The sequence below is a fragment of the Pituophis catenifer genome, unplaced genomic scaffold, assembly GCF_029215685.1.
Source record: "Pituophis catenifer annectens isolate HBS135680 unplaced genomic scaffold, rPitCat1.0.hap2 SCAF_6, whole genome shotgun sequence".
NCBI classification, from domain to species: domain Eukaryota; kingdom Metazoa; phylum Chordata; class Lepidosauria; order Squamata; family Colubridae; genus Pituophis; species Pituophis catenifer.
The window spans coordinates 48,541,405-48,566,186 of NW_027256886.1; the positions used below are offsets into that span (position 1 = coordinate 48,541,405).

General features: G+C 35.3%; 1 protein-coding gene across 4 annotated transcripts in view; it reads left to right on the forward strand.

Moving 5' to 3' along the window:
• The window catches only part of MXI1 (MAX interactor 1, dimerization protein), an 83,756-nt gene that overhangs the window by 8,084 nt on the left and 50,890 nt on the right, over positions 1-24,782 (forward strand). For 2 of the 4 annotated variants that reach the window (XM_070946039.1, XM_070946040.1), the window contains exons 2-3: positions 4,130-4,262; positions 19,908-19,937. In XM_070946039.1, coding sequence (XP_070802140.1) covers positions 4,130-4,262; positions 19,908-19,937 — 163 coding nt within the window. Of the gene's footprint in view, positions 1-2,823; positions 3,499-3,855; positions 3,971-4,129; positions 4,263-19,907; positions 19,938-24,782 lie in introns of those variants that run through there. The other 2 variants (XM_070946042.1, XM_070946041.1) reach the window with 2 other exon arrangements.

The window sequence follows — 24,782 nt, forward strand, 5'->3', positions numbered from 1 at the left end:
ACAGTAAATAAAGTGATACTTCCTGTAGAATGACCTTCCCTGGGTCAATAGCCTTCTAGCTCTATCACATCACAATTCTTATTCTCTCCAACCAACATCTATCATATGCTGCCTATCAGGTTAGATCCATGTAATTTGAATCCATATCTTTTGCATGAAATTCCTATAGGAATATTTATTCTTATAATATGAGATACTGAAGTGCAGGCAGGCAAAAAAAAATATCTTAAAACTTCTGTGACTACATTAAATAAGAATTATTCAGGAAAATTAATTAAGAAATACATATCATGTGGTCTAATCAGTTTTGGAAGTATGATAACAATAAACCACAATAAGAACTTATTTTAGAGTAATGCCATTCTATTTCACAAACCTTTTATTATATATAGGGGATATTCCTTTATGTATTCCTATGAAATGCTAGAACCAAATGATCTATCACATCATGATGAAACTTGCCTATGCAAAATCTTTAAACCACTAAGTAATATGACTTAATTTGGCTTCTATTGACTTGATGCATAAGGTGCTTCCAGACAGAGCTACTAGCACTATCAATCAAAAGTTACCATGTAACTTAAAAAAAAAAACACTAAATACAGTACTGCATTTTGGAAAGAAAAACAATGGAGAAGTTTATGGGAAAAGACAGATTAAGTGGAGTGTGCCTCTGGATCCTTTTTACAAGTCAGTGAATAAGGCTGAATGATTATGTAAAAGCTCCATCTAGAACAAGCATTATTGAACTTCATAAAAATAATGTTCAAATTTACTAATACTGTGTAAAAATAATCACATTTTGTTTACATAGGATTCTGTCTTAACGATAATTGTGGAAATAGATCTGAATGTACCTTGGAGTAGTCTTCACTTCTGGTGATTTACAAGTGCCTGCTACATTTTTGGAAGTGGTTACCATTGCCCTTTTCCAAGGGCTGAGACAGAGTGACTTGACCAAGTTACCCAGCTGACTTCATGTCTAATGCAAGACTGGAAGTCATGACTTTGTGGTTTCTAGCCTAATACTTTAACCACTAACCCTCTTACATGTAGCTCTGTTTACAACCCTGTAATCCCCTAATTTGGGGTAGTTGGGACAACTGGATGGAGCTGAGTATTTACTGGCCCGGGCATCTGGCCAGTAAAAGCTCTTATATATAAACTTTGAAAATTATTAGTAAGAAGTGGTTTGGATTTCAGGCAAATGCTACATATTCTGCTATTCCTCTAAAGTACTCCAGGTTTTTTTATAGCTTTGAGACAAACCTGAAAAAGGACCACTGTTTTAAGGATTATATTAGTTTTAATGAATGGATTGCTTTAATCAGTAACCCCTTTTAAAGGCTCTTATGGAAATCTGAAAACGATCAAACTGCTCTCATAGAAAGGAACTGCTATGTTGCACATCTGCAAGTCTTAAGCGCTTCTGAGTTATTTTCATATGTGCTTAATATGGATGTGTGTTTACTTATTTATTTCAGGAATAAAAATTATGTTGCTTTACAGTGATTCTTGTTGAAACAATATGATACAGTTTTCTTGCTAAGGATAAAACTGAACATAGGGGGCTCTATTTGGTATCTGCAAAATACTTTCTGTATTCAATTATAAAAATATTACAAACTGCTCAATTCAGCTTTTCATTCTGACCAGTTGGCACATCATCATCTTCCAACTTTTTACATTTCTCTGTGTTTCAATTAAAATTCAGTTTGCCTAGCAGTCTGTTTCAATTAAAATTCAGTTTCTCTATACAGGGGGAAACATTTATTTTTCTGGTGGATTCTATTTTTTTCCTAGTTTAAAGTATGATTCTATTAATGATTTGAAGGATATCCGTATATTATTTGTTTTTAAGACCAGAAACTATGCTTACTGGTTTTCTTGATAACTTAAGTTTGCTACTATTTTGTTAGGTTTATAACTATACTAATCACATCAGAGGATCTGTTCGCTCCAGTACATTACTCAAGGATTATTATTATTATTTTGAGAAAAGGGAATATTTTAGACATAGGGTTCATTCTATAGGATGAATCTCATAGGACTCAGAACAGAAATAATTATTTTTGCTGTCTGTAACCGTAATAAACATTTGATTTGAAGTAACTGTTATTTCACATTAAACTAATATCCAATATGTACTTTTAATTATATTTGATGGAATTTAAGTTTCAAGCAAAAATATTTTCAGTTGTAGACTTACTTAAATTTCTAAAAGATGATTTGATTATAAAGTTTTTTGAAATAATTGCAGATATAAAACAAAACAGGCATGTAGAATAGATTGTTTAATTGATGGATTTATTATGGCTATTATAACAATTAAAATGCAGCTTTGTGATGCCTTTGTGACTTGACGACTTAAACTGCGCAAATGGAGCAAAGTTCGATATCAGTCGAACTTCTTTCCGAGTAGTTTATGCAATTAAAGGTTTAAGGCTTAACAAATCCCCAAACTGATTATTTAGAGGGGAAGGCGCAAGACAAGCTGTCCATTAATCCTGGTATTCTGTTTATTACTAGACCAACCTTCATGGCCGCTCTTTTCTGTAAACAAGGAAGGGATTTTCCCATCTTATCTCCGTGCCCGTAACCATACCGAGGAGAGGGCTGTGTAAGCTTTCTTCGGTCCGGGTAACATGCGCAACGTGGAAAAACGAAGCTTCCCATAATGCAAACGTGCACACGCGCCGCACTTGCAGGGAGAAAAAGCTGAGAACTACATTTCCCAAATGGCATTGGGGCTGAAAGTCTCATGTGCGTCCCCTCCCCCTCCATGATTTCTAAGCGGAGGTAAACAAACTGTGAAAGAGGCAGGGACGTACAGTATCTGCTGCAGAAGGCGGAGAAAGCGATAGATCTTTGGGGGAGAGGGCTTGCACGATGGATGCAGGGGCAGCATCGAGATAGAGGAGGCGAAAAGTGTGGGGCCACGACGGAAAGGGGCAATAGGGGGCAGAATGCAGGAGTAGATTAAGAAGAGGTTAGAGGACAGATTAAATGTTTGGGGCACTGAGAAAAGGGTATGAAGCTGGATCGGGCTCAGTGCTAGAGATTTAAAGGAGAAGAAGACGAATAGCCAAGACCAAAGAGGGAGACAGTCGGGACTAGGAGTTGTGGGAAGGGTCTCTGTTATTGCCTAGAGGTAAAGAAATGAGATCTTTCTGAAGTAGGATGTGGCCATGAGTCAGGCTAACTGCTGCAGTAGTTGTTCAGTTCTTTTTTACGCCTCACTGATTAACTTCGTAAAAGCAGGACAAGAGGCACCCTTTCTCCAAGTTACTCGTTTCCTACCTTATTCTTTTTCTCTCTTGGAAAGATCAGAGAACTAAGGTTATTTCACCCATAGTGCCAGGGGCAAAGCAGCAAAGTCCTCCTTCACAATTGTTCGGGGAAAGGTTTCATCCATCTCAAGGGCTATGGAGCGGGTAGAGATGATCAACATCCAGCGCCTTTTGGAGGCAGCCGAATATCTGGATCGCAGAGACCGAGGTAACACCTTTTGAGGAAGGGGCAGGAATTGAGGTGGCCCATCCACCTGGAAATAAGTCCAACTTAATTTGTTTTGAAAGAAGCAGTTGCTTGGGGAGAGGGGGAAAGTGGGGCCAAAGTGATTCACGTGTAATAGATGGAGAATTGTGAGCAGTGTCAGAATGTCTTTTAATGTGTTCTGGATTTGATCAAGAAGTTTTGATACAGACATTAAAGTTGTCTTGGACATACACTGGAGAGCCAGTTTGGGATAGTGATTAATGTCAGTAGTATATACAAAGTGGGAGACTGTAACTTCTAGTGCTGTCTTAGCAATGAAATCAGTTTGCTGACTTTGGGCCATTCACTCTTTCTCAGCCTTAGGAAGAAGGCAATGGGAAACCACTTCTGAAAAAGAGAGAAAACTGCATGCAGTCACCAGGACTGACTCAAAGGGATTTGGACTCTAAGCTAATCAGCCTTATCTGAACAGGTGCATTGCCTGTGGTTTTTATGTTTGAGTGTTCTCACGTTTGTTTAAAGCTGAGAGTGCTGCCTGAGAAGTCATTCAGGCTCGGCTAGTGTTGTCTTTGGAAAATACTGTTTCTTACTCACTCTTCCTTCTGTTTCCATTTGATCATAATTTATGCAGAGTGTGAACATGGGTATGCCTCAGCCTTCCCTTCCATGACAAGTCTTGGGCTGCAGGACCCAAAGCCACTGCAGAGACTGAGCCGGTCAAGAAAGCATAGCAGCGGAGGCAACAGCACAGGCACCACAAACAGGTAACAGTCTGAAAAGGACTTGAAAATATTTCATGCATCCATCTGGGAGAATAGATTATATTTTATTTGGCACTTTTGCTAGAGTTCCCCTTTCCTCATAATCTTGCTTCCTCAGCCCTTGATGATCTGCAAGTTTGTGGCTTTTAATAGAAGAATTGACCAATGTGGTATTGTGTTAGCTGCCTCTTTAAATCTTGCAGAACCAGCTTGTTAGCTGAGTATGTAATGCCTTGTTCCTGCAGGTTCCCCACGCTCATTTTATGTAACTTGCATCATCATTGAAAGCTTTCCCAAGTAGCTGATTTTACTCCAGAGAGACTAATATTAATCTAGGGGGAAATCCTTTGCATTTTTATTCTGAAATGTATCCCACTGTATTCAGTGGAGGTTTGGGGATTCCACACCCCTCTGCCCAGGTATGTATGTTAAATCTGTAGTTTAAATATTTTCACTTAGAGAGCAAAAACAGACTTGGAGTTTTAGTTCAAGTCATATTTGCTTGAACACCATTTGAAGATGTTGTTTGATAATGTATTATTTTGGTGCAGACTTTTTCATTTTTGGTAAAATGCAATTTATAATCTGATGGATTATGAAACCTCCCATTGAATAGTGTATTAGTCTGATAATAGAACCTGCTTTTCTGTCCCTCGTGTGGTGTGTTCTATGTATGTAATAATATCAGGCTAACAAACCAATTGATGGAAAGTGTGAACAAAACAATTATGATATAATAGAGTTGTGTTCCAGGGGATAAATATATTTTGTAGATTTGCAGAGTGCTTTATGCCAAAGGCTCACTCACTTGATTATAGCAACAATATTTTCCAAAAATATAACCTTTCTAGTGCTCTCTGTTGGTGATATATTAGCCATTTTAATCAAATATGACTCTACCTTCTGAACAAAAAGCACTTGTTTACTTATTTAAATATGTGATTTGGAGAATTTACTAAAAATCATTGCTGCAGAAACACAATAACATTAAAACTAAATGATGCCTTCAAAATTAGTCCTTTCTAATACTGCAGTGCCATATGTGTAGTATCTGTAGTGATGACATTTCAGCTGCATCCTATGTCAAATGAAACAAAACAAAAAGTCACACAGCTTCATGTACAGGTAGTCCTCAACTTACAACAGTTCATTTAGTGACTGTTCAAAGTTACAATGGCCCTGAAAAAAGTGACTTATTGTTTTTTTCACACTACGATCATGTGACCACAGGGATGCTACGACATTTGTAGCATCCCTATGGTCACCTGATCAAAATTCAGACAGTTAGCAACTGATTCATACTTATGACCTTTGCTGTGTCCCAAGGTCACGTGATCCCCTTTTGCAACCTTCTGATAAGCAAAATCAATGGGGAAGCCAGGTTCATTTAACAACCATGTTCCATGCAGGGATTCACCTAACAACAGTGACAAGTAAGGTCACTGTTGGAACAAGGTTCACTTAACAAATGTCTTGCTTAAGAACATAAATTTTGGGCTCCATCGTGGTTGTAAATCGAGGACTACTGTACTTCCACAGATAGGAATTCTGCCTTAGGTGTTGCTAATCAAGGAAAAAGGACCTCAAGGAATATTCCCCCTTAATAATATGGGTATGGGAAAATGTAAGAATGTGCAAAGTAAAGATTTCCCTTGTTTTTATTCTTTTCCTTTTTTGTGTGCATATCTTGCAGTTACTGTTTTAACAATAAACAAGTATTGTAAATAAACAAATGAGGATAAAAGAAGCAAAATTTGAAGTGCCATCCATAAAACCATCAATAACATTAATTTTTATTTATTTATTAAAACATTTTTTATACTGGCTAAATCACCAGGCTCAGGGTAGTGTGCAAAAGCAAAATATAATTAAAACATATATCAAAGAGCTTGACACAATACAATGTGACCCCAAAGTACATACAGAAATGTGTAAAGGCATATGACAATAATAATAATGGCAGCCAAGTCACCACTCATCAAACTTCCTGCCTTGTGAGATGTAATGAGGGAGGACCAAGCGTAGTCTTGGAGCTACATTGTTTTAAAATCATTGGGGCTATTACACAGAAAGTCATCTTTCTGTTCCACAACATTTGTACCTTCCTTGCAGGAGTTTAAGGAGTCCATAACATAACAGGCTGAATCATCTGAGAAAAGATGGACCCTGATATAATTCAGAGCCATTCTGTAAAAGGTTTTACAGGTAAAAAGTAGCATTTGGAAGTCTATTGGTAACCAGTGTAGCCATCAAAAGTTGGTGTTACGTAGTAGTGAATCTCATTTGCCATTAGCTTGCTTCCTGCATGCTGCTGTAATTTCTGAGTTGTCTTCAAAAGCCATCCCATCTAGAGTACACTGCATAGTCATTCCATGTGGTCATACTTGCATGGGTTACTTCCATCAGAGCTTCCTGATCTCTTTTAAAACAAAATTAAAACTAGTGCATCAGTCTAGGCTGAGTGAAGGTTTAAATAAATACTCCTATTAATAGGGTAGTATAACTGCTACATTATTTATTTTGTATACATTTATGTATATAAATAGTATTCATTCTTTAGCCAAAAAGTCTCACATGGGAGTTTATGAAGTATTACATATGTAACAGTTCTGATATTTAAGTGTTTTAAAAGCAAGAGACAAGGAAACATATATAGGGCAAACAAAAGAAAAATTAGGGCTCTGTTCTCAAAAATTATCATTCTTATAACAATCATCCAGGAAAAATATTTCAGGTAACTGGGTAGAATTGCTATCTTTGGCCCAACTTTGGTTGGTATCTTAGCAGGAAATAAACTTTTACAGAGCTCATTTATAATAGGATGTGTGTCCTTGCCATTCATGATGACACATGGAAGTCTGTTCTTTCAATATATTTTTCCAGTGTCTGGTCTGCCGGTGCTTAGTGTAATGGTGAAACAAATATGTGGTCTGTACAGTTTGGTGTGAAAAATATATGCTTCAAAGAATTTGCATTAATATTTGATTAAATTTAAAATAAAACTAATGGATCCCAGCGGCAACAGCTGAATTCTGGGACTAGCAGCACTGACCCATATTTATTTTTTATTTCTTTTTAAAAAATATTTATCCCTTAATAGCAGCAGCTTTTAGTTACATGTAATAATACACTATTATAGTAAATAGAAGCAAACAATAAAACAATCAATTAAAAGCATCAACAACTAAAATAGTGGTAATATACTTATTAATGTACCACAAAACAGAACCAAGGAAAATTCAGAACTTCATTTAGATAAGACAAGAATACATTTTATCATTTCTGTTGAATCTTTTTTGTTGACAGGGAAGACAACAACAAATGGTGAAATAAACTATTTATGGTTTTGGAATTAACAGCTATTGTTGTCTTAGTTGCTCTTTTGCTGTTTGTCTCTGGCTTACTATGACTACATGAGTTGAAAAGAAAGAATTTTTTTTCTCAGAAATTCTCCCCCCCCATCATAATTTGCACATTGCTGAGGGCACTTGAAATTTTCTTACTATTCTTATTTTAACTTTTTTATCCTAAATCACTTCAAGTAGTTTCCACTAGCTAATCTCTGATACTAAAACTGAACACAGTATACATAGGAACCGGTTTTTGAAGTGATATAAAATAGGCAAGGGGCATACAAGATATTTTTAGCCTCGTAGTGTAAAGCACCGTAATCTCCTTTTCTTGCTCAATTTTTAATTGCTTCAATTGGATTTATATGGGAGTAAAGGCTGGTAAATTGCAATCTCAGTAGTTCTTCCATAGTCAAAGAATTGTTGCATCGCAGGAAATAAAAACAAAACAAAACTCTACATGAATGCAAACTGATGCTTTTTCCAATGTATAATTAGGGTTAATGAGCTGTTGTGTAATCCAACAATCTAACTGGATTCAGAAAAGGGCACAACAAATTGAAGATAAGAACACTGACAGAAACAGGAGGTACAACCTCATGCCCAGCTTGTATACAAAAAATGGAAGCGTGCAACTCAGAGTGAATTGCTTTCTGCAAATCTGGGATGGTTGTAAAATTCCATCCAAACATCTCAATAGTGAAATGCTAAATCAATGTAGCGTTATAATATTTGAGGTAATAATTTTGACCAATCATGTTCTAAATGTGTCTTGTTTTAATTTTTGCCAATAATTTCTAGTGGTTGAGTCCATAGATGTTTTTCAAGAATGGCAAAAAAAGACTAGGAAAGAAGAATAGAAAGGGTTTTTTTGTGTGTGGGTGTATGTCTTAATTCTTACTGTGACTGTTTCTAATATTCAAAGCAGCTTAAAGTTTAATAGTTTATTTATGCATTTCTTATTTGCCTTTCAAAATAATAGTCTTAAAGCAAACTACAATATAAAATTGTAACATCATTCAGAAATTAAGCTATATCTTAAAATGTATAATATTTAAAAACAAACTATAAAAACCAAAGACAATAAATAAGCATATATTAAAATAAGTCCAGTTTTAACTAACCACATATCTCTTGGAAGGGAATTTCTTAGACTAGTGATAATTTCAAACACAGCTCCCTCTCTGATATCCCTCTAAATGGTGGGCCAATAAGTAGACCCTTTAGTAACTAAAGGATTAGTTACTCCTTTAGTTGGTCTGGGAGAGGTAGAGGTAGTTGGTCTGTGGAAGAGGAAACAGAAGCAGAAGCAGAAAAAGAAAAAGAAGAGTTGCTGGTGATATAGAAGGAGTTAGAAGCAAAAAAGGCAAAGAGCCATTAATGACAGAAAAGGTTTCCTATCTCTTAGCAGGAGGAGACAAAGGCAAGTTCTTTCATTACTCCTTTCTTCCCAGCAAAAGGGGTCAAAATTACTCTGGTTTTGCTGCTAATGGCACCAAAAATTGGAGTGATTTTCTCCTCTTGGTGGTGGGGATGCATGCTTATGGCTCTCACTTCTGTCTGAAAAAAGAATCAAAACTGCTGTGTTTGGTTGCCATTAGTGAAAATAGAGCAATTTTGAGTATGAGGGAGGTATTTGTAAAATCCAGATATGCCCAGAAATCTGAGAACATTAAATGCCCTGGATTTCAATGTAAACATCAGCTTTGAATTCCAGATTGCTTTGGGGGTTAAAGATAATTTGGGAAGTGGACAACGTCTCTTTTATTACCCAGCGAGGCAGTGACACCTTTTGCCAGCCCAGGACTAGCAAATATTTTTAAAAGGACAGAGGTAGAAATGATACTTATTGTGTTAAATATACTTCTGCAGATGAAACATTTTAAAGTACGGCATCTGAGTCCTGTTGATTGATTTCATTTCTTACCTGGATGTAAGATCTATTGAAATCAGAAAAAAATAATCATAAGTAGACTTATGTAAAACTGGAATGTTAGAAGCTGATGTCCTTTGCAAAAATAGATACAATATATTAAATGTAGATCCAACAAACAGCATATTAAGAGAGGCATTAAGACAGTAAACGGCTCTACTATAGAAGGCAGACTCAAAATATGACTGCACGCAAAATTATACCAGAGACATTACTGTATATGCATATCAGAATATGGAAAGACTAGTATGAATATGAATGACAAAGCTTGCTGAGGAATATGTATGGCTGCATAATTTCAAAGACAAGTTCTATCAACCCTGAGGAGGAACATTATTACACTGACAAATATAATCTGCCACTGAGACTATTCTATTTTCCTTATTCTACTTTTCCAAATAATATCCAAAAATTGTTGTTGCTCATAGTGAAGATTTCTATGTCTGGTATTTGTAAATTCCATTTGTTTCCAGGCATATAAAATGGGTACTTGTTATCAAGCTTAATAAATAGTACTAAGCCAAAATGTCAGGTGAAGGCTTTATTTCATGAAATGTACTTTCCTCTGGATAACTTCTTGATGTTTCTGGTTGCTGTAAATAAATAATTAAATGAATTCCATTGAAAATAACGTAGTACACATGGCTAATAACTGGGTACATTCCTCTTTCCATTAATTTCTTAAACTAATGGAAGGAAGGGAGGGAGGAAGGAAGAAAGGAAGGAAGGAAGAAAGGGAGGGAAAGGATTTTATTTCCCCCTTGAGATGATGTTATAAAAACAAGCCCTGCCATTGGCCTGATCCTTCCATCAAAACAGTGAAGTATATCATATACAGTGAAGTATATTTTTTAAAATTAAAAATACCCAATTGAAGCAAAGGAATCAATGGCTAAAAATTAGGCATGGAATGGTAGTGAGTAGAACTTACTCTAATACATTTCCTTCCTCTGAAAAGATTTACTTGCATATCTGAAATAGAACTTAATGGAAATTTTGGTGGCACAGTAGGTACAAAATTCTATTTCCTTTTGTTGGAAAGAATCTAGAGACACTTGGCATATAAATTTAATATATTATTATGGTTTGTTGCATAGTCAGCCAGATGTTTAGACTGGAGTTGGTATTTTTAATAAGTCTTTTCTTTAATAAGTCTCATTCTGGATATTGATGAAATGTGCCATTGAATTCAAAGTCATACATCTAAGTAGTATAATCAGTGTTGTGTATCTAAGAGAAAATAAAGACATTATTGGTGTGTATGTTTTGTTTCAATAATTACTTTTTCTTCATAAAAGAAGAGCATAGCTGTTTCTTTAAACCTCTTTAAAGATTTTAAAGATGTTTAAAGTTTTAGCATTTGATTTTTGGTAACACTTTGATTTCATTGTTCTTGAAACACGTTGAGAACTCTTTGCTTAGCCTAGTGCTAGTAAAAAAAAAAAACTCCAGAATTTATATAAATAGCTGTTTGACTGAATTTCCCTGCAATAAACAAACAATATGTCCTTTCTACTTACCACTTCCAGGTATAAATCAGAGAAATCTTTTTAGCAATTGCTAAAAATCTAAAAAGCAAAATATGGATGACTACCTGGAGATACTTGTGGACATCTTTGCAGCCGTGCTCAACATTTTGATGCAGTCCTTTCTTGCTCAGCATGCCATATGTTAATTACAAGTGTATTATTTTATCAGACCATGAAGATAGTTATTGGTTTTAAGTTATAAACAGCTCTCTGATGTCAGGTGTAGTATAAGCTACAGATAATTCTGTTCAGGATTGTCCCTGATTATAAAAATGTACACTGACCCTAACTGTTTCTTCCAGTTTAGATCTATGCTAAATTAAGGGAGTTATCAGCTTTTAAAATCTGGATTTACACTTACACAGTTTGCAACCCACAAACTATATGGATAATGTCTGGTGTGTACAAGTATTAGGAGAATTCCATTTTGAGCCCTAAATGTGCCAAATTCAAACTACCTTTTCTATTTCAGTTTTTATTCAAGATACCTATGACACAGAGAACCATGTAATAGGCAATATTTTTCATAGAACTAGGCTGCTTGAGCTACTAACTTCTGTATATTTTTCTTTCTGTTGGCCAAAAAAATAGGAATGGTATATATTTTACAGATATATTTTGGCTCCTTTTGCTTGTTTTCTAATCCAAGTGAAAACTAGCTTTAAGTGCTCAAATTCTGGTTGTTGTATAACCAAACAGGATGAATATTTTGGTTAGGCAGTAAAAATTAGTTGACCTTCCTGTTATTTCAATGCCGAGAGTTTAGTGACTGCTTTTAATCCAGGGAGCTTTGGAAAACAGTTCAGTGTTGCTAACTTGCAGAAGATAATTTGATGTATAATCCACCCTTGGGGGTGGGTAGAACAGATGCAGTCCCATGGTATAGAAAACAAGGAACCCGTCGAACATCATGTTACTGTTTATCTACAAATTAGGTGAGTAGTTTTCAGTCTCAACAATCTTACAGCTCTGTTGGGAAAGTAGAAAATTGAAGAAGAAATATCTTGTTTAAATAAGTGCCAGGTATAAGCAAGAAAGACAGGTTGCGATGCAGTCTGTTGTAATGGCCTCCATTGGAGGTTGGATAATTGCAGATAGCATAGCTTTTTTGAACTTCTGTAGGCAACCTGATAATTCCTATCAGAGTACTCATATGAGACCAACTGCAGTATCCACCCTTTGTTATCACAACTAGACTGCTTCTCACTCTTAGAATGTGAATGCTGCTATTGCTAGGTTTCAAGGACAGAAGTAGTAAGATGGCTTGGTTGACATTTTCTATGTACTTTTTCCATGGAAACTATCTATAATTGCTAAAGTATTGATGGATCTTCTTGTGTAGTGCTGACATAGCCAAGTACTATATCCTTTCCTATATAGAAAGTATACTATACTAGATCATATAAAGATATACTATAACAGATCATTAAAGCTGAAGAAACCTAATTTGTAATGAAATAGGGAACCTTGTTATATTGAAGGAAAATCCAGAAATAAGGTATAACAAGCAAAGCACTATTGAACCCAGAAGGCTTTTATATAAGCCTCAACTGGGGAGGGTATGAAGCCATGCACTGAATTCTAAATTAGTTACTGCCATCCCTCATATTCAAATCTTTCCATTTTGTACATATAGCTCACATACAACAAGTCAAAGCCTAAGTATGTTTACATGTCTTAGACCTTCAATCCCTCTTTCCCATGCTCTTTTTCATATATGTTACTCAAAGCTTTAAAAATGTCACCACAGGCAAAGTGTATCTATTAGCAATATTTTAATATCCTCATATTCAGAATTGTAACTCTATATCAGTATGAAAATGAGATACAATACACAAGCTCAAAGTTTGCTTTCAAGCATTAGATCAGATGCGTAACATATCTGGCATTTGATTCTTTGCTTAATGTTGAGATACTTGAAAGTATTCTTTGTCTTTTTTTTAGGAGTGTCTTATAAATAATATCTTAGCTTGGGTTTGCCTTCTATTCCCGACAAGAGGGTCTCAGAAAGAGTACTTTAAAAATCTAAGTCCTCTAAGCTATTGTGCTATAGAGATAAACTAGAAATTTTTGGAAGTGCATTTGAATATAAATATGTTCCTGACATATCAGTAGAAGGATTTTTAACCACTAAAGGTGAGAAATTTATAGAATTCTTATTCTATCCAAAGCTTTCTCCTGTAGGTTCTTTTTCCTTATTTGAAGAGGTTCTTATAGAGAAGCTGCTTGGAAGTAAATGGCTAAAACAGTAACCCTCTTGCACATTTCAAACAATAAAGAAAGGCATTCAAATCTCCCCAACTACTTTCTTTGCCACTCCAATTTTTAGCTTAATATTGGTTTTACCCGATCATCTGGGAAAGTTAAGTGAATTTCAGGATAATTAAGAAGATCCCTATGACTTACAACCACTTACCAGTTTACTTATTCACCAAGCATTACTTTCTGAGCTTCTGTAGGGCTTAACTTTGATATTCATGAACCTGTGTTTCTAAAGGTCATTTTTCCATCTCTAGAAACAACATATTTTATTTAAATAAGAAAACTGGGTTAAATATATGTATTATTTACAGTGACTTACTTGTGCTGAGAATCATAATGTTGCTTAATATTTCAATAATTTGTTGTTAAAGAGATAGATAAGTTGGCACAACTATTCAAGAAATCCTAATATAACTCTAGGACCAACTGACTGATGATGCAGTCAGTCTATAGGGATATATTATACATGTTATTTTGTATTTTATTTGTACCTGGTATTACACCTTCATCATGCTTTAGGATTTAGAATTCCAAACTTCCTGCTTCTCTGTAATGTGCACGGTGGTAGGACAGAATTCTTCTGTAACATTATTAATTACTCCATATGTGCCAAGAATAAAACTTTATTCACCATTCTGAATGCTAAATATGGGAAGAGAGGAAAAGTTAATTTAATTTTAATACCTTTGACAAATATTTTTCTGTCAACTACCTGATATGCAAAAATATTAAGCTGCTTGCCACTTTTGAAAGACAAACCTTGGCAGAAGGAATATTGCCCACCATTAAGCAAAATCCCTGCATTTTCAAAGCAAAACTAAACATATTTCCCTTCATTGAAGAGTAGTTTTTAGTGCATAGTTGAATGAGTGTAACACTCTCAGTACTTTGAATATCATGATTCACAAAAATGACAAAAGTGTTAGTATGCTTGTGGGAACTCTGATGTTTCTAGAATTATTAAAAATATATATTTAACAAAAGAGATTAGTGGAGTATTCTGAAACTTGGATGAATAACTAATTGGACTTGTTGGAAATTGACTCCGCATAACAGATTTACCATTCAATGGCAAGGTTCAGTTTAAACTATAAACAACATACAGATTTCAGGTAAAGGAACATCTTTTATTTCACTAGATCTACTGTACTCTTCAGCTAAGTCAAAAACTGTCTTTTTTTTTTTTTTTTTTTTTTATTGCAAAAGTTTTACAATTACATTTTCACCCCCTTTTTCACCCCCCACCTCCCGCCCCAAACTTCCCATCCTCCCTAACCCTCCCTAACCCTCCCCCCCCCAGACTTCCCTATTACTTACTCATAACTAATGACACTAATATATAAGCCTGAACCCGTCCCTCCCCCTATAAAATTTTTCCTCTTTATCCCTTTGCATTAAAATATTTCTAATACATTATTTTCAAATAAAAGCTATTTGATACTTTCTAGTTTGATATTTGTTCTGAACATATTCTATCCACCTTTTCCATTCCCATTCATAAGTCTCTTGTGAACAATCTTTTAAATACGCTGAAATCTTCGCCATCTCTGCAAAACTGGCCATCTTCACAGTCCATTCCTCGATAGTGGGCAAAGCTTCATTCTTCCAGTATTTACCTATCAACAGTCTTGCTGCTGTTATCATATACAATATCAATTTTGTTTCACCCAATGTAAAACCCTTAACTATACCCAATAAAAACAGTTGTGGAGAAAACTGAATTTTTTTCTTCAAAACATTCTGCATGACCCACCAAATTTTTATCCAAAAAGCCTTAACTTTCCTACAGGTCCACCAAACATGATAATACGTAGCATCCAAACATTCGCATCTCCAACATTTTGGCTGAACATTAGGGTACATACATGACAACTTTTTGGGATCTAAATGCCATCTGTAAAACATTTTATAAAAATTTTCCCTCAGATTCTGCGACTGTGTAAATTTAACATTCTGAACCCAAATTTTTTCCCATGTTTCCAACATCACTGGTTCTTCAAAATTTTGTGCCCACTTAATCATACAATCTTTAACTAATTCGGTTTCTGAGTCCCTTTCTAGCAAAACATTATAAAGCCTTTTAATATGCATTGGACCTTTCTCTTTTATGTGTCTAACCAATTCTTCCTCATGCAACATAATACCAGTTTTTTGGTCCTCTTTCCATCTCAATTGTAATTGATTATATTGTAACCAAGTTAGATTAAGTCCTTCATCCAACAGTGTCTGTAATGTCTTCAGCTGCCATCTGCCCGCATCTGTAAAAAGAACCTCTTTATATAAAAACCCCCCGAGTGACATTATATTTGTATTCCACAAAGTATGACCAAGATCCAGCCATAGCGGTATTTTGTAATCCCATTTGAGTCGGTGCTTCTTCCAAACTCTCATCAAGGAGTCTCTAAGTATATGGCTTTTAAATACTTTATCTACTTTGTCGTCATAAAATAAATAAGCATGCCATCCAAATTCGAGATCAAAACTTTCTGCGTTTAATATTCCAGTCTTTTTACTTCCAAACCAATCACTTGTTAAAGTTAAAGCTGCAGCATCATAATATAACTGTAGGTTTGGGAGTTTAAGGCCTCCTCTTTCTGGAACATCTTGCATAATTTTCAGTTTCACTCTCGGCTTCTTCTCGTTCCAGACAAACTTATTCACACCAGACTGCCAAACTTTCAATTGTTTATCACTTTTAAGCACCGGAATCATTTGAAACAAAAACAGAAGTCTTGGCAAAATATTCATCTTAACTGCTGCTATTCTTCCAAGTAAAGACAGTTGCAGCTTTTTCCAGGTCTCCATATCTTTCTGAACCTCTCGCCACAACACCTCATAATTATTTTGAAACAATTTCAAATTTGATTCTGCAACCTGAACTCCAAGATATTTTACCTTAGGTACAATTTCAAAACCTGCCCTCCTTTCAAGCTCATATTTACGATCTTGTGTCATATTTTTAACTATCATTTTGGTCTTTTTTGAATTCAGTCTAAAACCTGAAACTCTACCATAATCTTGTATAATGTCATTCATCAAGATTATTGATTCCATTGGTTGTGATAGGGTAACCACCAGATCATCTGCAAATGCCTTTATTCTGTAATCCTCTTGCCTTATCATTATGCCTTTCAAAATTTTTGAGTCCCGTATTGTGTTTAACAAGACTTCCAATGTTAAAATAAATAAAAGTGGGGACAACGGACATCCCTGTCTTGTTCCTTTTTCAATTTTAAACTCTGTCGTCAAACTTCCATTAATAATAATCTGTGCCTTTTGCTCTTGATAAATTGCTGAGATTGCCTGTATAAATTGGTCCCCAAAGTTCATCTTTTTTAAAGTCTTTAATAGAAAATTCCAATCCACTCTATCAAAGGCCTTCTCTGCATCCAAAAAAGCCAGCACTGCAGGGATCTGTTTATTCTTATCAAGATATTCCAATAAATCTATTACTTGCCTTACATTGTCCTTCATATATCTGCCTTCAATAAATCCCGCTTGGTCCTCATGAATCACCTTTTGAATTACTGGCATCAATCTGTCAGTAAAAAAACTGTCTTTTCATTAGCAAAAAAGTCCTATTTTGGGATCCAAGACACAGCACTATATATGTAATTGGGAACTTTAAAAAAAAAGAATGCTTAAGGCTACACTTGAGAGAGGACATAGGAATTCTTATGGAGTTTTATTTCTTTCTTCTCTTCGGCTATAGCAGAACTTCAGATGTTGTTATTATTTATTTCATGGAGCAATCCTTAGGTTAATAGTTTACCTAAACTATATTTTCTTACAGATAATTCCTGTTGATTCAGATATGCTTTTTTTTTGGTACTGTCCAATGCTTCCACCATATTCTTTAGAATTCCATCTTTAACATGAAGCATGTTAGTATTACGCCCAAAGATTAGAAATCTTATTTTCAGGGACTGGCTTACTTGAAAGATCTCTTTGTGCTGATGGCTTACTTAATTTTAAGCTGATGGTTTACAATTTACTTAATGAAGCTTTGCTTTTGAATTTGTAGCTACTTGGAATAAAACAGGAAGGAATTGTAATGACAACACTGAAGCTTGGCATGGTTGATGAAATGGAAACACTGATTTTTCTGCTTGGAATATAATACAGTTTACAAGTGAAATATTGTCTTCTTGTATATTACAAGCTAGCACCCATGTGGGTGCTGGATTTCCATCATCTTCAACTGACATGAGCTATTATGAGAAGATTAGACCATCATCAGGTTAGAGATGGTAGATGTACTTTCTTGAGAAAAAGAAGAGACTAGTCTGATGATTATTAAACAGATAACTTTGTGAGATTGTTGACTTCTAATTTTAGTTTTAGTTAGAAATGTATTACAAAGATGCAAGAGACAAAAACAGCATATTTTCTGAGGAGAGAACACTGATTATCTCTTGAGTTACCAAGGAGAACACTACATGTATTTCAAAATGTTTTCTATTTTAAGGATTGTTCCTTGTAGTAGTCTGACAGGATATATTTAGCAGCTGCAGAAGTTTTTCTTTTTCACTCCTCCTACGTGGAAAGTTCATAGTATTTTATTTTATGTTAGTATTGTTTTAAATCACAGTATAAATTAACAAACTTCATGACAAGATGGCATCCCTCTTCATTTATGGTGTTTTGATGGAAGGAAGATAAGTAACAGAATCTCCCATATGTGAGAAGTAAAGGAGAGCCTGCTGTTTTAATTTTGTTCCCAGTGGTAGGCCAAACTTTGTTCTTTCAGCTCCAACCTTGATGACTGGTTTGATTATAATCTAGGAATTCAATCCTTTGCCTAGGAGTTGTAGCCCTTAATGGAATCTCTAGAAAGGGGAGATGTTTTCTGCAGGAATGAAGAGTAAATAAAATTATTAATACACAGTTGTGATTTATATATGGATTGGTTCCACTGCACATGTGGTAACACTGAAGGTTTTTCTTGGCTTTAAATACTATTACTTGATGGATCATTCAAAAGAATTTCATTTAAATTTATCAGATTTAAAAGAAGTCACTGCTTCAAAACATGTAAAAATCCAAATGCATAAAATATACACATGCATGATAAAGAATACAATAAATGGTTATGCTTTATTAAGTTTACAATGTTACCATTGTTTCGTAGCACAAAACATAACATATGTAATATTGTGGTAATTAATGGGACTCAAGAATTTCAGGTCAGAACTAGAACTAAATAGGAAAGTTACTGTGACAGGCCAATAAACTGGAAAAGATATTTTTGAGATTGATCAGTCTAACCCAACACAGAGAAATGCTCTTTTTCTCCTTGCTATGTCCTCAATGACATAATATCTTGTCCCTTCTGCTTGTATTTTTAAATTGCTGCTTGCTGTTGTGGTGGATGGATAATTGTGTTTAAAATCTGGTTTTATTCTCTTAGTAATGCATGTAGGTATGTGTATTTAAAGAATAAAATCAGAATATTAGTTATTCCATTTAAATACCACTTTCCAGATTTCTCCATCATTGTTAGAGTATCTGATACATTTGACTGTCAATCTAGCTCTGTGCTGAGATTAAAATAATTCTAACTATTTTTTTGAAGTTTCTTTTTGTTTTTGTTTTACTTGTGTTAGCATTCCTTCATCACTTTTGTGACTGCAATTTTTAGAAATTATTGAGTCACAGAAAATTCTTATTGAGCCTGGAATTCTTTATTAATTAAATGTTATGGTTTTCATTCAAGGTTCTTTCAATTGATGATAGAAGGCAGTATTTGAGCTTCAGGAAAATGTGATGATAATCCATAAAAATATGCTGTCAAATCTTAAAATTATAGGCTTTGAATTTAAAAAACAAAATAGATATTCTGGGATCAATTTAACTTTATAGCATTTTTAAAGCAGTAAAATATTTTTAATTAATTCTAGTAATTTATAATTGATGCTTGGCAAATTCTATGTACTTCAGTTGTTATATACTGTGTTATTATAAAAAGATAAATTCTGCAAACATATTTGGAAACTTGCAGATTGCTTGCAAAGTTTAGTAAATTGGCTTAAACAAAATCATAATTTTTTAAAAAAAATTCATGATTGACCTATTAACATGAATACATATAGTAGTTAAATGTAAGGAAAGATCTTAGATAAAGAGGGGCTTTCTCATTTATTTCTGTTCTTTCTTGTTTAATTATTTTAATCACTATAAACAGCATCTTATTTATAGAATGATTTCGACAGGACTGCTTCATACTAGAGAATAATGGTGACTAAAGCAATAAGCAAATTGATATTGAGCTGAAGATAAATTGTTAAGCTTAGAATTTTGCAGTAAGATATACAGTTGTAGATATTAAATTACTTACATAGTAGTATAGTTGGCTATGTTTTTGAATATGAATCTTATAACTGGGAAAGAAAAGCTGCTCAATATTTATGATAGCCGTCATTCAATTTGGTCTTTTCCAAATTGCTTTGAAAGATGGGAATTATCCACTAATATATCTGCAAGACACTAGTATAAAGAAAGGTGTTAATGAAAATGGGTTTATGAGGTAGACTAGAGATACCTAATAATTTCTTTTTCTTGGTTTATCTTTCAGGTCTACGCACAACGAACTAGAAAAGAATAGGTGAGTCATTAATGAACAAACTGAACTGCAAACCTCATTAATATTTTAATTGTTAAAACATCTAAATCATCCTATGATAATTTTAAGACACTCAATTTAGTGTTTACTAGATAGATTGGGCTATGATTATCAACATCTACAAATAGCAACTGGCTAGAAAGATGAAAATTGTTGTCCCAAATATCTCCAAATCAGTTATTGGAAAATATTGTTTTATAAGTTTTGGAAACCTGAAATGCCACATCACACTACTACGTGATTGTTTAAAATACAGATCTTAAAATGTTGAACTGGTGTCCGTCCTCCTTAAAATGCAAAGAAGTGACCTATTTTTACAGCTAATCTGTATTCAGAGAAAATACTGTTTCTCCTTGTGCAAGCTGAAATCTGATTGAGTCAGTGTCCATACAGAAGGTTGCTAAGGTATCAGATTTCCAAATACTGGTACATATTAGCTAAAGAGCTTGTATGTTTGTTTTTGTATTGCATTCTATTCTATTCTCCCTCTTAGACCTGTCATAATATCTGCCCCATTACAGAAAACTTTCATTGACCAATGGACTCTAGTTTCCTGCTGTTCCTTGTTTTGAGGAACAGTCTTCTGGTAACATGCTTTAGGACAGACATCCTTGAGCCACACTATCGTAACACCTGTATTTTTGTTGCTTCACTAATTCTACCCTACGACTCATCACCTTTGCAACAGAATGGAAATACTATTGGGAGAGCAGGGAGTTAGTTCACACACATATCAGGTTAAAGCATTGCTTTCAGGATGCTATCATTGTATCAGGATCCTATTTATGTAGTTATCTTCAAGACTGGAGAGGAGATAGGTTGGTTGAATCAATAGTCTCAGACTCATTACTGGTTCTATGGAAAAGGAAATGTGTTTCATAGAAGAACAGATTATTTGGAGTTTATTTAGAAGAGAAGACTGCAGGATTACCTTGATTTAGCATGGCAAATAAAGCCAGACTGGAACAGGAGAAGTTACATACCTGCATTCAGTCAAAAGGCCAGAATCTCTGCAGGGTTTTGTAGCTCTAGCTTTGTTTGGTTTGTTACTGATTTGCTGTTTGACAAAAAGTGTACTTTGTATATTTCCTGTGTATGTTTACTTCCTTTTTTCAGCTCTGTGGGCTGGGTGAGTTGTTCTTTTAACTCAGCCTTAAGATTATTATTGTTTTAAATTTAGTGTGTGTATAATAATGAGAGAAAACAGGGCATTAAGTCTAGTGTAATTTTCAGGGAAAACAGAATTTTGTGAAAAATTGAGGTAGTTTTGAAATGCAAAAAAGGCAAAGTACTGTAGGGCTAGGGAGAAAAGATGGAGAAAGGAAATTACCGGTCATAAATTACTGGTGACAAAAAGTTGGGTCTTGGATAGAGAGTAAAAGTGATGCTAATGATCACCAGTAAGTTAAAAAAAATCACAAGAAAGATTTATTTTATTTATTTATTTATTTATTAAATTTATATCCCGCCCTTCTCCCTGAAGGGACTCAGGGCGGTGAACAGCCGAGAATTAAAATAACATGCAATATAAAAGTTAAAATAATTAAGAATAAATTAAATTAAATGGCCACCCCAATTTAAAACCCCTGGCAATACAATTAAAAACCCTTAAAACCTATTCAGGCCAGGCCGGCTTGCTGAAATAAAAACGTCTTCAGGGCCTAACGGAAAGTGCGGAGATCCGGAATCAGCCGTATTCCGGGAGGTAGCTCGTTCCAGAGGGCAGGTGCTCCCACAGAGAAGGCCCTCTCCCTGGAGGCCGCCAGCCGACATTGCTTGACCGACGGCACCCTGAGGAGGCCCTCTCTGTGAGAGCGTATTGGCCGGTGGGAGGTTATCGGTAGCAGCAGGCGGTCTCGTAAATACCCTGGCCCTAAGCCATGGAGCGCTTTAAAGGTGAGAACCAACACCTTGAAGCGCACCTGGAAGACCACCGGGAGCCAGTGCAGCTCGCGCAGGAGAGGTGTTATATGGGAGCGCCATGTCGCTCCCGTAATCACCCGTGCAGCCGCATTCTGGACCAGTTGGAGCCTCCGGGTGCTCCTCAAGGGGAGCCCCATGTAGTCCAGGCAAGAAGTGACGAGAGCACGAGTGACTGTGCATAAGGAATCCCGACTCAGAAAGGGGCGCAACTGGCGTATCAGGCGAACCTGATAAAAAGCCCCCCTGGCCATGGCCGTCATATGCTCTTCTAAAGACAGCCGTGAGTCCAGGAAGACGCCCAAGTTGCGAGCCCCCTCTGTGGGGGTCAATGACTCGCCCCCAATAGCCAGTGATGGCACCAGCTGGCTATATCGGGATGCCGGCATCCACAGCCACTCGGTCTTGGAAGGGTTGAGTCGAAGCCTGTTCCTCCCCATCCAGACCCGCACAGCCTCCAGACACTGGGACATCACTTCAAGGGGGGCATCGTTGGGGTGGTTTGGGGTGGAGATGTACAGCTGAGTGTCATCAGCGTACAGATGGCATCGCATCCCAAATCCACAGATGATCTCACCCAGCGGCTTCACATAAATGTTGAACAGGAGTGGCGAGAGGACCGACCCTTGTGGCACCCCACAAACAAGGGGGTGAGTGAATACTTCCATATTTGAGTGACTACTTCCATATTTGCACACTGATATCATGTGAAGAAACTCAGGAAATTTAAACAAGACTTTTTTGAAATTTAAGTGCTATAAGGTATTCATAATAGATATTAGGAATATATGAGGAGGTAATATTAGCAAAATGATCTTTAGCAAATGATCTAAGATGGCCTTCTCCAACCTAGTGCCCTCTTGACGTGTTGGACTTCACCTTATTCATCTACCAACATTACCATAAGCTAAATTGTAGGTAGAGTGCAGTATAATTCGTATCATGGGGAAGGTATTACATTGTAAAACACAGCATGGGTGAAAAAAGGGAAGTGTCAGAAATAGACTATGTGGAGTGCAAGGTTTGTAGTATAATGAAGGCCTTAATATTTGTGCAGCTGTCATACTAGCACAGCTATAAAGATTAGCATGTTACCATTCTGTGTTTTAACTAGAGATGGGAAAAACATTTAAGATCTTTTTTTTAGAGGAGCATTAGGTTTGGTTTTGGCTACACTTCCCCCATGTCCCTCAATCAGTAGCTGATTTGAACACTTCTAAGATACGGTTTGTTGTAACTATTGAACCGTTGAACAAAGCAAAATGGTCTGCTTTCATAATGTTAAATAATCAAAATGAAGGTTATATATATATTTTTCTGCTCTGATAGTGTTTTTGAATATAGCGCCAAGGCCCTCTGCAAAATGTTTTCGGTACACCAGGACAAAAAGTGTAATCAAATTAAATACTATTACTCCCAAGTCAATTTTATAATTATTTACCTTTTTTCATATCAAAGTTTAGAATTTCATATCAACACTTGGAGGTTTCTAGGAACCACGCTAATTTTTTAAGGACAGCCTATAGCCTTGGAGTGTTAGATTATTTACCTCTTTCATAAATATGATTTACCAAGTCCAATCTAAATCACCCATATTATGGTTTAGCTCACTGGTAAACTCAGACTGATTGGTTATACTAAGTTATACTATAAGTTATACTATAACTTTAGTTATATACTATATAACTATATAGTATATATATATAATATATAGTATATAACTATATAGTATATAACTATAGTTATATACTATAACTATAAGTGATACTATACATCATACTAAGGTTTAATAGTTTGCTGAGTAAATTATAATGTTGGGTTCCTAATTAGCTTCAAAATCAGTCACATAATATTATGGTGTAGGTTGATGAGTCAATTAGCATGTATATGTGGTGGAGCAAGAACAGTTGGAATGTTTTTCTTTGGTGTGGCTCCATTTCTCTTTGCAACCATGTAAATAGGGATAACTCTTCCTAGATCTTTCCAATCCCTTAAGTCGTTTTCTAATGAATAGCTTATTAGTGATAAGTAATGTTTTTGTTCTGTCCCCTTTCCCCTCTTTCTGAAGTTTCTTATGGAAATTTGTACCTTTTTTCAGAGAACTCTGATTTGGAATTTCAGCTTCCTAATAATTTATTATTGATTGCAACTGGTCAAAATTGAGTTCAAATGTCCACTCTAAAATTCAGAACGAGCTTCCATCTTCTCACATTTTATTTTGGTTGAGTCTCTCCTTCTTCATGCTCGATTTACCCAAAGCTTTCAAAATGATATCAACCCATTTGCTGCGTTCTGCCCATTTGGATTGTAAGAGTATTGGCAAAAGTGGTCAATTTATTAAAGCTTAAACTTAGAGCATAGTTTACTGCATATTTTCTCAAGAATTCTCAAGAATTTTCTCAAGAATAACTCCAAGAATTTTCACCAGTCTATATATGTGATAGAGCGAGATCAGTTGCTTGGCTGGAAATTCTGGGAGTTGAATCTGATGGAAGATGGTTAAAAGAATTTTGCTACTTTTAAAAAAGCCTTATTGTTATATATTAAATATTTTAGAGGATCCAGTAGGATGTTACAGAAACAGGCAAAGAGTTAGCATTTGTGCATCGTTCCTCTGACACTTGTTTCAATGGAATGAGGCATATAAGCAGTGCTGTATTAAGAGGGAGGTGGCAAGGTTTTTCCTTTTTTTCTGGGCCCATTCTCCATCCATTTCTGAAAGTAACTTTTTATAGATACTCAGCTTACAAGCCAAAACATTAACATAGTTTTTTGAGAATCTATTGGTACATATTTACATTCATTTAGTGACCATTCAGTTACAACAGCACTGAAAAAAGTGATTTATGAGTTTTTCACACTTATGACCATTGCTGCATTCTGAGGGTCACATGATTAAAATTCATA